A 15239-nucleotide genomic window follows, 5' to 3' on the forward strand; every position below is an offset into this window, starting at 1 on the left:
TTATACAAAATTAACGAAAACTACGAATACTCATCAAACTTTTCAATCTTTTTATCAGATTAAACAAAAATTCAATGCAGCTCATTTAATGTTAGTATAATAATATGCAAAAATTATGTGGCTAAGAAATCGCGTGGATTACAAATTTTTTTTCTGACGGTTCTACGCAATTTCCTTTATATAAAAAAGTTTCAGCCATACTTGGTACTTGTATTTTTAATAAAAAGGTGCGAACCACGTAAATAAAAAAAATACAAAGCACTGATAATTATTTTTGATTTGTATTATTATTGCATTGGTATAAATATGGGAAAGAAAACACTCCGAGGTATTGTTTTAATATTATCAAAGTGGCAATGCCGTTGATAATACTTACAATTAATGAATCTTCAAAAAATTGTATTATCCGCCAAACTACCTAACTACCTTCTTTTTACCTTCCTTTTATTACATACCTCGGTATGCAACAATGAAATATTTATGCGCCTAAAAGATGCAGCGATTTCTATTGTCAAGTTACATACCTGATGACAGTACGAATGGCTATTATAATAGGGAGGTTTTAGTTTTTTAAACTATATATTTTTTATTTGTATCATAGTTATGCATATGTTATTGCTTCGGGAGCTACTTAGTCGTTCCTAGATCAGCTAATCTTCAAATGTGTTCTTCTCACAATCGGAACATCTACATTTGACACTAATGTAACCTGTTCCCAATATCCAGACCAGAATTGCGCGATTGTAGCACGGATCTGTCGAAGCAACTAATACTCTTTGTTTACAGTAGGTAACTACTCAACAGTAAAATCGGCATTGTTGGGTCAAGAGCTTGTGAGGTTGGTAATGGATGTTTACTGTACTACAACGGACTCCAGAGAAAGATGGAAGATCATAGCTGCGATCAGAAACAAAGTAGCACAACAACTCAACACTGTTAATTTGCGCCGCCTACAACGTGTTCACTAGAGAACGCGAGCGAGCTAATGGTGGTGACCCAACGTCATGCTAGATCACATCGAAATACCACCCTAGAACGTCAGGCTATAGCTATTCGATAAGGCGATGTCGAGCTCAAAATATTTATCCGGCAGATTATCACCCTGGTATAGGTGCACTCCTCAGAAGTGAAAACCGTAGGGTAAGCAAAATACCATTGGAAATTCTATTAGCTGAGCAGATAAACGATTTAGCAGCACCTCGCCAGACCCAACAATACATAGCTAGGGCGGGTCTGATAAATAGTTAAACGTGGCGAACTATCCTATTGCTAGCATCGGACTGTCTACCCGTAATCATCTCGATCAATAAGCCCACCGACTTTGCTCCCGCGGACCACTATGCGCATATCAATATACCGAGAGTACCTTCGCCGCTCTTCTCACGCTCACAAATACACGTTGGCGAACGTCAATTCAGCATGGAAGTCATAGCTGCAGCGGCTCGCTTCGTCCCACCCGGACGTATATTGGTGAAGCGGCGTTCTTGCAAACGAGCGTGACCACGCCAAGTCGATCTCGGGGATCCTCGCATTAAGGACCTTTATTTGGAGGCTCCTGATGACAGAGCGGTTCTTTATTTCGATGGTCACGTCTCTCCTTCGTAATAGAAAGGATAAGTGTTTCGCAGTAAAAAGGTCAGTAAGATCGGAGGGACAAACCGTTTTGCAGGTTTTGATAAGTCCATGCTACTAGGACAGTTTCCTCGCAGAAGCGGTTACTCTTAATGTCGCGAGTTATCTTAGGTGATGCTAACCGGAGGTCAGATATTACGTGGAGAACAATCATATATTCGTTGCGAGGCCACAAGTGTCTTGATTCTTTAAATAACGAAGAAATTTGGATCAATAAGACGCTCCCCTATGGTGGATGGTGTTCTCGATTTTAAAAGTGGTACCTACTAGCAAATTTACTTGATTTCAGGAATGATGAGAGTGGTCTTCGTCAAACCAGCAAACCCATTTTTTTTTAATATATCAAGATATAACGGCACCAATGGCTTTGGATTTTATTTGCTTTAGGATGCTCGAACAGCCTTATGGTGGATTTAGTGGAGGCGTCTCTGCTAAATCTAGCTTATTTGAAAGGTTTGTCAGAGCATTATCAAAGTGGAACTGCAGCTGAATGGCATCTTCAACTGGACAACTTCAGTTGCTTTTGTACTTTCGGTATCCACAAGATTCATGGGATCCGTTGGTGCAATACTGACACATGCAAAACCACGACGTGTTTTCTCAAAAGGTGATTTTCAGACAAAGAAGGAATGAGCTACGAGCCCTGATGGGACTTATTAAAGGGCATAATCCATGGACTTGTGCAAATCTTGTTGGTTAAGTCTCTTAATCTTAAGATAGAGATAAAGGTGGAGATGCAGATAGAGAAAGAGATAGATAGAGATAGAGATAGAGATAGAGACAGATATAGAGATAGAGATAGAGATAGATATAGAGATAGAGATAGAGATAGAGATAGAGATAGAGATAGAGATAGAGATAGAGATAGAGATAGAGATAGAGATAGAGATAGAGATAGAGATAGAGATAGAGATAGAGATAGAGATAGAGATAGAGATAGAGATAGAGATAGAGATAGAGATAGAGATAGAGATAGAGATAGAGATAGAGATAGAGATAGAGATAGAGAGAGATAGATATATATACATCTACCTTTAGTTTAATCTTAATCTCATTTTTATCTTAATTATATAATCACTTTTACCTTTATCATTGCTTTCATCGTAATCTTAATCTTAACCCTAAACCGCTGCTTAACACGATTCTCTAATTCTGTATCACTATTTAAGCATACATTTAGGAGGAATGCAAATCCCTACCATTTCCGTTGCATCCGCCATGTTGGGTTTTCAATTCACTACCGCCGTTAAAGAAGTTTAAATTCAAATCTGAGTAGTAATGAATTCCCACGCCCACCTGTTTTACCAACATCTCTACAACAACACAGCTGGATAGCGAGTTCAAGTGTGTTCTTTTCAGCGCGTTTAAAATTTCAAAGGTACACTACAAATTAACAATTTATGCCCGACAAATAAAACACTTTGACAACTTTTTATACTTTATATATTAATCTTGTATATTTATGTGATTATAATTGGTTTGTGTGTGAATTAATGCATAGGTGTGTGTATATGTTTCTCTGTATGTGTGTGTCTTTCTGTGTTCTTCGTATTTATGTATGTATATATCCTTCAGCTTTTCTCTAGTATATAGTATAGATATATGTATGTATGTATGTATACGTACGTATGCACAGTAGTAGCTTTAGTTATGAGAATTCTACTCATAAACAATTTCCAAATTCCATACAATTTTTAATAGAATCTAAAGAAATATTTTTATGTTCATTACAATCATACATACGTGTATTTTCATGTACATTTATACGTAGTTTTGTATGTATGTATACAATTTATTGCAAATACNGTATATATCCTTCAGCTTTTCTCTAGTATATAGTATAGATATATGTATGTATGTATGTATACGTACGTATGCACAGTAGTAGCTTTAGTTATGAGAATTCTACTCATAAACAATTTCCAAATTCCATACAATTTTTAATAGAATCTAAAGAAATATTTTTATGTTCATTACAATCATACATACGAGTATTTTCATGTACATTTATACGTAGTTTTGTATATATATGTATACAATTTATTGCAAATAGNGTATATATCCTTCAGCTTTTCTCTAGTATATAGTATAGATATATGTATGTATGTATGTATACGTACGTATGCACAGTAGTAGCTTTAGTTATGAGAATTCTACTCATAAACAATTTCCAAATTCCATACAATTTTTAATAGAATCTAAAGAAATATTTTTATGTTCATTACAATCATACATACGTGTATTTTCATGTACATTTATACGTAGTTTTGTATGTATGTATACAATTTATTGCAAATACTTATTTGTAAAAGCACATACATAGCCTGCATTAACAATTTCGTTAATTAACAAATTTTTATAGTTTGTGGCATGTATGTATGTATGTATGTATGTATGTAGTTTCCGTTGAAGGAGACGGGAGAGGCGAGTTTAATGCTCAACAATTTGCGCTGCAAGCTGCGACGTGTTTTATAAATTTTTCTTTCTTGGTATGCATTTGAAAAAGACTATTTACTTTTTTTTTGATGTTTATTTTTCACTTTAGATTTTAAGCGTTTTATTTATTTTGTAACTTTTTCTAGNTTTTTTGATGTTTATTTTTCACTTTAGATTTTAAGCGTTTTATTTATTTTTTAAACTTTTTCTAACTCCGAAAGTAGGCGCTTACAAAAGATACACACATTTAGGCGCATAAACAAATTTCTTCGTACACATAAATACAATTAACATTTATTTATAAATTGAAAATAATATACAAAGGCATATTTGCATAAAGTATTTACATAATTATTTATTTTGTATAGTATATATGTTAGTATAAACTTCCATAAGTTCATACTTCGTACATATGTATGTATGTATGTATGAATATACAAAAACACAAAGCTATGAAGTGACGTTAGAAGCGATCTCATTCATTTATATTTGAGTTGTTTTCAATTAAAAACGTTTTACATACATATGTGTGTAATGGTTTGTATTTAGATATATTTGTATGCACATATTTATGTACATATCGATATATTCAATACGGTCTATATGAAGTTTCACTTAATTGTCACCAATGATGTAAACGCTGATCTTGTGTATCGCTTGCCAGAAGAATTAACTACACTGGATCACAAATTTATGTTTGGTTTCTGTTCTCCATACGCCACTATCCAATTGCTTTGTAGAAATGCCCGGTGATACCGAAAATCGAGTTAATTTTTTTCTATGGATACGTTTTCGAGATATTTTCAATTTACCGTTATTCAGCTCAAAACAAAAAGTGGTTCCACTTAGTGACGTATATCTTACGAACCAATTTAACAATCTTAAGAGGAGTTACGTCAAATCAAAGCTAATGAAATTCTCCTTAAACTATATGTATACACATCAATTTCCGATAGGATTGATAGTTTCTTTTTTTCTTTAGTTTTTTATATTTTTATACAAAAAATATTTGCGCATTTTCATTTGACCACTCTCTCCTTCCTTATTTATCTATCGCTTTTCTTCATAAGTAATTTGATTTTTTTTGTAAGTGAACAGGCAAATGCAAAAATTTGGCCCAGAACCTGTTATTTTTTTAATTTTTCTTCTGTTAAAGTTAGATTTTTTTAAATTTTTCATTTAAAAAAAAAAAAATGTAATGATTAATTAATTTGTCAGAAACTATAAGTCCTATCGGAAAGTAATGTACACATGATCTGTGGAAAATTTCATTAGCTTTGATTTGACGTATTTCCATTTACGATTGTTAAATTGGTTCGTAAGATATACGTGATTAAGTGGAACCACTTATTGTTTTAACATGAATAACGGTAAATTGTAAATATCTCGGAAACGTATCCATAGAAAAAAAAAATTAACTCGATTTTCGGAATCACCGATCAATTCTACATAAAAATTGGATAGTCGCATCCACAGACCATTTTTTCTGTAAACCAGAGCTATTAGGGGTCTTCACCTTCAATGTTTGACAGTTCATTTATCAAAATGATAAATTTATCACTTTATCAAGTTTATCACTTTTGATGAAGACCCCTATTGAGTTTCAAAGAAAAAATTGCAATCAGTGATGACAGTTAAGTCCCAAATGGGTTCCAACATCAGAAAGAAGTTTTTGTGAAAATTGCAAATAGGTCGTCGATGCTTAGTTGCTGCAACTGAATTCTTCTCTCGATTGGAAAAAATCTTACAGAACAAATTGTGTGTATGTATTTATGTGGTACCTATAAATCATTTACAAATTTTCCAACTACTCTAAGACACACTAACAGAAGGCAGAGATTCTATGCTAGGATGTGTTTTTTTGGTTTAGCGTTTAACTTTCATTTTGCTTAAAGATTTTTGGGAAATTTTTTATCAGTTTTTTTTTATACGTTCCTCGTTCATAAGCATTTTTACCACGAAATCTTAAAAAATATGAATATGAGATTTGGACGCTTCTAAAAGTTGTCAGTAGCACAGTATTATGTAATGCAAATGTAGCTCAGTACACACAGGCTGCGAATACGAAATGTGAATATGATGGCGCCGATAAATATCGATAACTATTAAATATCGATTCAGTATCGATAGCTGTTACTTGAAATCGATTAATATTGAATATAAATAAATATCTATAAAACATCGACACATGCGGTGTACATAGATAAAAGCTTTGTTCCACACGCTTTCCGGGTTGCTTCGGTAATTAGAGCGTAAAAATAAGTTACTCTCTTACAAGTGTCAAAAATGTGTGAACGCGTGCCAAAAGTGCCCAGAGCATGAGGAACGCAAGAAAACACATTTCGTGCCCGGAATCAACAAATCGGCTCTAAACAATGATTTTACGTGTATGTATCTTATATGGCTAATAAAATCAAATAACTAATTTTCTGAAAATTCTGTGGTATTTTCCATTTATGTGTTTTATAAAATTTGCTTTCCGAGAAGCTCTAAAAATCCGACAACCCCGAAATAGTGACGAAAATCAGGACATAGTCGAAAAATCCAAAAACCGTCCCGAAAACTCGGAAGCAGTTCCGAAAAATCTCGAATTAGTCCCAAAAACGTATCGGACATTCCGAAAAACTCTTGAAAACCCGGAATTAGCCGCGAAAATCTTGAAGTAGTTCCAAAAATCTTTAAAATACCGAAAAAGTAACCAAAATAGCGAATTAGTCCGGAGCTTCTTGGAGTAGTCCCGAAAATCCCGAAATAGTGTCGAGAATCCTGAAATAGTCACGAAAATGAGGAATTAGTCCGAAAATCCTGAAACAATCCCGAAAATATCAAAATAGTTCCGCGAATCCCGAAGTACTCTTGAAAATCCTGGAACCCCAGAAATGGCCCCGAAAATCTAGAAATAGACCCGAGAATCGTCAACCGAAAACCCCAAAACCAGTGTACGAAAATAAACTATATTGTACGTTACTATTTCGTTTCGTTTATTACTTTAACAGTTCGGTACAATACGAAACAAAACGGCTGAGTTCACTTTGGCGATAGTACACTACAGTAGTTTAGTAGTTACAGACGAAACAACAAACGAAATATAGGTACGCCTCTTTCAACGTGTCCGGTTGTTTCTCGTTCCTGTTTGCTATCACTACTCTGCCTATGTAAAAATGTGTTCCCCAATCAGTGTAATCCTCCCAAGGCATTTGTCAGGGAAGGCCACAAAAATATGGTTCTTTCAGCTTGAGGAATTTTCGATAAACGCGTTATTTAATTTATACAATCGAGATAGCTTCAATGTAGTTAAATTTAAAAAAGTCCCTGAATATGATCTAGGGCCCTAGAGAATGTGTTCCAAGGAAGCTGATATAAAAAAATCGAAATTACCAGGGGCTCTAGCCGAAGTGTGAGGTGCAATCCACAGCTCCTCGAATAATATCGGACACAAAGAATAAAGACAAAATTCGTAGATCTTCTAGATTCCAGTGAATTTAAATATATACATATGCTTATGTTTTGATTCATAAATCAGTTTAGATAATTTCATCAACGAAAAACGTAGCATAGAATGCTTAAAAAGATTTGCCTAACATTTTTAATACAATTATTCACTCGCGTTCACACCATAAGCCACGGACGCTTAGTAATTGCTTTATAATAGAAATTTGTTATGCTGTATGTATTTAAAACATTTTTAGCAGACAGTGAAATTTCTTACTAACTGATTGCTCTTTTATTTACATACTTTACCCCCGCTTTCCTGAATTAAAAATCTATACACTTAACAATACACAACCACATGCCCTCACACACACACAACCGCACACTCGATAAATAGGTGGCGCAGTGCTTATTGAGGGTGTACTCTTTCGCGCCAAATATCTGGGTTCCACACAGCTGGTTTGTGAGGGTCAACCTACGAAATCGACGCGCATGATGCAAGCCGAAGAGGCGGTCTCACGCATAAAGGTAAGACGCAATGGGGAATTATAGGAGCTAGAAAACAATGATAATTTTTTTGTTTACTTTAATTTTAGTTTTTGGTAGTGTTTATTGGCTAAAACCCCGCAATTCATTTATACATATTTTACCTGCATGTGAAAAATTTATTTTATACCTTCGAAATATTTTTTAAAGTTAATTAATGAGTTATTGTGTTTAAACATTGGCATAAAAAACTCAAATTTAGAACTTCATTCCATGGCTAAAATTGCTGTTCTCATAAAAAAACACTATTATTTCGATTATGAAAAAATTATTTGAATTCCGAGTGATGAATCCAACGGATCTCCTAATAATTAAATCAATGGCCAAAAAAGCCCATATAGTTAGTTTTAAAAGGTTTTACTCCCGTAAAAGGATGAGAATTAAGTGAGGGAAGTTAAATTTGCGAAGAAAACTAAATGGTAACTTTTCCATCCAAATTCGACCCTTAATTTAATCATCTTTATTCTCGAAGCACCAGGTAATGGTTTTATAAGATTCAATGGCAAGGGTAGTTCATTCCCGTAATCCTTTTATCACACTTTTGGAAACATCTCTGACAGTGGGCGACACGGTACATAGTAGTTACAAGTACCGAACACCAGCATCGAAACATTTGCGAAATCTCAATGCCCCAGAGCTCCTCGGGGCTATTAAGGATTTGAGAGCGAAAGTAATTCAGCCTTAGCCGGGCAAATACTGGGCACCTAAGAAGGTAGTGTTGAGGTGATTCCTGCACGTCATCTGGCTCGTCTAGGCTACTGCGATATACGGGATCAGGTAATACGTTCAGCCAATTGACCAGTGGCCCGAAGGTCGCTTATCTATCAGAATTAGTTCTCACCTTCCTAACTGTCATCGCACTCATGACTCCCGTGACTACACCGCCTCTTTAATAGAAGCCACTTCCACCTGAAATACACTGCAGCAGTCCGTAAACCTCTCGACAGAAGGCTCATCTACCAACCCTGCCGACGAGTTTCGATCCATCCGTGAAGAAGGTCACTGCTCCCCCTCTCCGGCCCAATCCTTCCTAGATGGAAAATGGGCAGAGAAGAAACTCTTAGGAGCGATCTCGGTGACGGAGTAATCCGTGAGATCAGGGATGGAATCGAAGTCACTATAATTCCAGAATGTCCAGTCCTTAAGTCGGTCAACCATTCGGGCTCCTGAGTCTAATATCTGATCGCGCTGTGGAAGTTTCGCGTGCAGTAACAAGAGTTTATATTTGCGTTAAGTGCCAATGATGGGGTAGTCCGCAGTGCCCCACTAATACTAATTAAAGCAGCCCGTTGCACGAGCTCCAGCTACTTAGCTAGTGTAGCCTTTTAAAGCACGTTCCACTATACTGGAGTGCCATAAAACATAATAGACTACGGTTTCGTAGAGCCAAAAGACAATTTTGGGCCTAACTTACCTTCTCTTTACAATAGCTCCCCTTCAGCACCAGAAGTCCACTGATATCTTTCTTACCCTTTCCGCGACGTTTGGCCTCCGCCACAACTTCCTGTCAACGATCAAGCCTTAGTAATTGACCTTTTCAGATAGCTGTAAGCGCTGAGGTCCAACAGCGGGAGGAACAACGTCAGTAATTTTATATATTCTAGTGAATAAGACCCGTTCTGTCTTACTGTGATTGACGGCGGAGCCACTTTTGAACGCCCACTTGGTACCATGTTAAGATACCGTTGGGTAAGTACATAAAGCATATCGAGGTGTTTACCTTTACCCATAGGTGCAACATCGACTGCGTAGTCAATTGTCCGGCAGCCGCATTTGCGCTCCATCCGAGAAAAACAAGGCATACTGGTGCCGCGTACAGAAAAGAATAAAGCATGGCTTAAAAACAACAAAGCTCTTAGATGCGATAGACTATGGCGGTTAACATCTAACGGCGAAGCGCTGGTTTATCGAATTTACCAGGGTACCTGATCCAATTCACAAGTAAGGAGATTTTGTTCTTTGCGCCAATCACCACGGGATAAACGTTCTCCGCATTGCTTGTACATATAGTCCAATCGAAGATACTGTTGGCAAGGCTGAATGTCTTCATAAACCAACGGATTGGTCAATCTCAATGTGGCTTTAGACCTGGAATATCAACCATCGACCAGACTCCCATACTGGAAAAGTGCTTTTTTTGATTTCAAAGCCACGTTTGGGGTACCCAAAAAGCTGCGTATATGACTTCATGTCGAAATATACATACGATCCCGAAAAACTTATACAGTTATGTAGACTGAAGTTCGGCACAATTTTTAGCTCTGTTCAAATTGAGAAGGATCTCTTTGAAACTATTGAAAATCAGACGAGGGTTAAGATAACTCTTGGCAACAGGTGCTACTTTGAACTCGGTAGGCAATTGAAAAACAGGGTCCCCAAGAGAACAAATCCCCGCAATATATATGGTCCTGTTCGTGTGGCTGACGGTTACAGAAGAAGATAAAATAATACCGATCTTTACAATGACATGGACGTGGTTCATGCATTCACAACCAATGCTTTCGATGATAGTGGCGCAGTGAAAATGATTCTTCGATTCGGTATCCTTGGGTGGACAACGAAAGCAGGTATACCCACGAACACAGTGGAGGTACCAAATGGTGAAGGACATCTCTACATTTGGGATGAGTTTGCGAGTGAGAGAGCTTTGGAACCATATGTCTGCGGAAGAAAGCAATGGCGTTGTTAGCCCTTCAAGCCCCAAAAATCATCTTCTTCGTTTTCTTTGATCCTAAGCGGGACAGAGAACATCTACTACATCTGCACGCCATCTTTTTCTGTTTCTGGCAATCGCTTTGAGCTCCTTCCAGCTTAACCCGAGTTTCGCATGGTCTGCCGGGAACCCAGCCTACATATATCGATTAAGGGGCTCCATTCCAGAGCCTTCTTTGCAATCTGCCATCTTCTTCAGAGTATCATTCTAAGATATCTGTTAAAAACTAGAAAATAGACTTTTCCAATTTCTATCCTATTTCCATTGTTAATTTTACTAGTTTTAAAGGCACGTGTTAGTAACATATCGGTGCATTACGTGCCCATCAAAGGCAGACTTAATATTACGGACAAAGTTGATCTTGTATAATTTTGTATAAAAAACTGCTTCCTGGAATATTTCTTTTTTTGGAAATCAATTATTTTTTTACTTAATACTCCTTTTCATATCTCTTTAGATAATAATCATTTCCGAGTTGAATTGAATAAATTAGTTATGTATTTAATCTTTAACATTGAATATGCTTTGTATTTTCATGTGCATTCTTAACTGTGCTGGACCATCACAAGGCTTTGGTAAGTATTCGACTCATACGTCATGCTGTCACTTGCTTATCAAAAACAAAGCCGTTGAATGTATTGCTCGCATTTATCGTATCAATTTAGTACAGCCTGCATTTGAGAGGGATTATCTATTTTCCTTTCCCTCCACCTTCTAGGCACCCGATGGCGATGTACAACCTAGCACCGAGGTGGACCTCTTCATATCAACCGAAAAAATAATGGTACTCAACACAGACCTCAAGGAAATCATGATGGACCATGCGCTGCGCACCATCTCCTACATCGCAGACATTGGCGATTTGGTTGTGTTGATGGCACGCCGCCGCTTCGTGCCGCAGGACATTGATGATGCGCCCAAGCCGAATCGCACACCCAAAATGATCTGCCATGTATTCGAGAGTGATGAAGCGCAATTCATAGCACAATCAATTGGACAGGCCTTCCAGGTGGCCTACATGGAGTTCCTTAAAGCAAATGGAATTGAGGATCATAGTTTTGTCAAGGAAATGGACTATCAAGAGGTGCTCAACAGTCAGGAGATTTTCGGCGATGAACTGGAAATTTTCGCCAAAAAGGAGCTGCAGAAGGAAGTGGTCGTTCCTAAGGCAAAGGGCGAGATATTGGGTGTAGTGATTGTGGAGAGCGGTTGGGGTTCAATGCTGCCAACTGTGGTCATTGCGAATCTTATGTCGTCCGGCGCTGCGGCGCGTTGTGGTCAATTGAATATTGGCGATCAGTTGATTGCCATCAATGGGCTAAGTTTGGTGGGGCTACCGTTATCCACGTGTCAAACGTACATAAAGAATACCAAAAATCAAACGGTAGTCAAATTTACAGTAGTGCCATGCGCACCTGTAGTCGAGGTTAAAATCAAACGACCCAATACCAAGTACCAACTCGGTTTCAGTGTACAAAATGGTGTGGTGAGTGAGCTTCAAAGATAACATGTGAAACTTAGGTCATTTTTTTTATAGAAAAATTATTACAAATTACACCTTTAACTTTCACAGATTTGCAGTTTGCTACGTGGTGGCATCGCTGAGCGTGGCGGTGTGCGCGTGGGGCATCGCATAATTGAAATCAATAACCAAAGTGTGGTCGCAGTGCCACATGAGAAGATCGTCAATCTGCTAGCGACTTCTGTGGGCGAGGTAAGCAAAATGATTTTATTTCTACACTTAAAAAACAAAAGTTGTGTGTGGATCCTAGGTACATCTGAAGTGAAACGTCTTCTCTTTTTATTGCCCGCATGACGTTAAAATGCCAAATTTGAATTTAACATTTTAAACAGGTAGCAACCCTCTTCAAATACCTCGAAAATATTATAAATATTCAATATATAGCTAAAATTGAGAAAGCAGTTCCTTCACAATTTTTTATGGAAAGAAAAGCAGTACCTACACTGAAAGAAAAAGAAGTACACTTTTTTGCATTTTTTATGCGTTTGACGCATTATTACTGACATTATTGACAAAAATTTACGGAAATCAAATACATATTTATATAATGACATGTTTGAGATCGTTGTCATTGATTAGTTGTAAACAATCATGGATATCTTAAATATCTTTTTTAAAACAACATTTAATGTTAAAAAGAAGTTATTATTAGTACAAAAGGTTTTTTGTGATATCTTTTCCAATTTATGTATTCATTATGTAAACGTATGTAAATTGGGGTGATCCAAAAATGCACGTGGAAACAGTAAAGTCGGAATTTTAGTGCCGCCTTCCCCTAGGATTATTCTACACTGAAAGGATTATACCCCTGTTTTTTTTATTTTGAAATAAAAAAACAATATTAGGGGATTCTCAAAGCGCTCAAAGTTTTCCATATATTTTATGTGGGGAAAACAACTTTTCTTAGAAATGGTGTTGAATTCTTAAAAATCAATATTTTTCGATCGAAAAACTTCGTTTCTCTTCAGGAAATTTCCAATAATTATACCCAATTGTTATTTTAACCGTTTTTTCATGGTAACTAAATTTTATAGATCCGGCAAAACCCCAGAAAATGCACAATGGGGGGACCAATAAAAACTTTTTAGTATTAAAAAACGGTTAAATTAATAATGACGAAAGTTGTTTTTCCCGATATAAAATACATGGAAAACTTTGAGCGCTCTGAGCACTCCATAAAAATATTTTTTTTTCGGTATAGAACAGTCCTAGGGAGTGGCGGCATAAAAATTCCGACTTTACTGTTTTTGGATCACTATAAAACTTTGCAGGGTTGCCACCAAAAGAAATATACATATATATATATATAAGATGTGGGCTGTTCGTTGGACTAAAAAGTGCGGTGTAAACTGAAAGCACTTGGTCTTCAGATGTGCAATAAGATTTCAGTTTTTTAATAGAGTTGCCGCCTGTTTACAAAAATATATGATATCATTCTGAGCGTGGCGAAGCCTCGCGCATAGGAAGCCGGCTAGCTATTAAATACCTTTTTAAATTCTTCTCTTACAGATTCTAATGAAAACTATGCCAACATCAATGTTCCGATTACTTACCGGCCAGGAGAATCCAATCTATATTTAAAGCAAGCGGCTTAAACTGGCTAAAACGTATACATACATAAATACTTACAACTTTAAATGAATACTTATATAAACAAGTACTTATAAATTATATTTAGTTACAAATCACTTTTAGCAATTTAAGCGAAACTTCACACCTGTATTTCCAAAAAAAAAATAATAATAATACTAATAAAAAAATACATAAAAAAGTTTAAAAGTGGTTAAATAAACAAATGTAAATTACAGTTTGTTAACTATATTAAAATAACAACAACAACAAATTTAGCAAATGGAATTAGCAAACTGTTCATTAACATAAAATTACATACATATAAATAAAATGCATACATTAGATGAAGCAAATTGGCAAAAATGAAATGGAGTTGGAAAAAAAAATACTCAAGGCATTTCGAACACAGAAAATTGAGAATTAAATAAGTTTAAACAAAATAGCAAGCTAACTGTAAATTTTAAGCATTCACAAAAATAAGATGGAATTAAACGTTGAAATAATAAAAAAGATTAACTATAAAATATATGTATGTATAAAAAATAAAAACTATTTCTATATATGTATGTACTTTACTCAGTTAGCTGCCTAAAAAACTAGCGCTCTCTGCTATGGCATTACGCCAAACACATTCAAACACACACACATATGCAATTGAATTACATTTATATATTCGTAAAAAATATGCGATAAAGTAACAAGAACATGGACATTAAAGACAAGAACTCGCATTTTACATAAATACATGCATACCACTGCGCAGGCATATAGCTAAACCAAAACTAAGAAAAAATAAGTTAGTTATTAAAAAAAGTATAAAAAAATTAGTCTAGTTATACTAATTGTTAGAGTACTTAAATAGTGTTGAGCGATACATACTACATACACATATACAAAAATACATACTTGCATATTTAAAAACATACACACATAATACTTGAGGACTATATAGCGAAAATAATTAAAAAAGAATTATAAGATAAAAATACATATACATATACATACATATATATATATATATAAGAAAAAAACGCAAACCCATAAACAACAAATTTCAAAACACAAAAACATCAATCGTGAACACGTTGACCTTTTGCAGAATTCGTCCTTACAGTGCTAGCATTTAGCTTAGTTGCTATTACTTATACATATACATAAATCTAAAAAAAAAATTATATAAAAAAACCACATGCATACATACAAAACAGCAAATACACCCCGTGTCATAATTATAAGCGCACCTTATTATATTTTGTTATTTAATTTTAGTAATCTATAAATTAGCGTGGGCCGAAAATCCGCTTTTTTTAGAATTTTGATTGGTAATAGCAAAAATATGGTTCACTATGCTCTAAAAAAAATCTGTGTGAAATATGACAATTTTTG

At 35.6% G+C, this 15239-nt stretch overlaps 1 protein-coding gene across 1 annotated transcript; it reads left to right on the top strand.

Moving 5' to 3' along the window:
• The first annotated feature begins 7162 nt into the window (after positions 1-7162).
• LOC108362186 (protein lin-10-like) lies at positions 7163-14666 on the top strand. Its single transcript, XM_017615057.1, has 5 exons — positions 7163-8028; positions 11329-11334; positions 11478-12245; positions 12333-12473; positions 13791-14666. The coding sequence occupies exons 1-5, from the start codon at positions 7993-7995 to the stop codon at positions 13860-13862; spliced, it is 1023 nt and encodes a 340-aa protein (XP_017470546.1). The 5' UTR covers positions 7163-7992; the 3' UTR covers positions 13863-14666.
• The last annotated feature ends 573 nt before the right edge of the window (positions 14667-15239 follow it).

The sequence above is a fragment of the Rhagoletis zephyria genome, unplaced genomic scaffold (assembly GCF_001687245.7).
Source record: "Rhagoletis zephyria isolate East Lansing unplaced genomic scaffold, Rhagoletis_zephyria_1.1 Rzeph_scaffold_00956, whole genome shotgun sequence".
NCBI classification, from domain to species: domain Eukaryota; kingdom Metazoa; phylum Arthropoda; class Insecta; order Diptera; family Tephritidae; genus Rhagoletis; species Rhagoletis zephyria.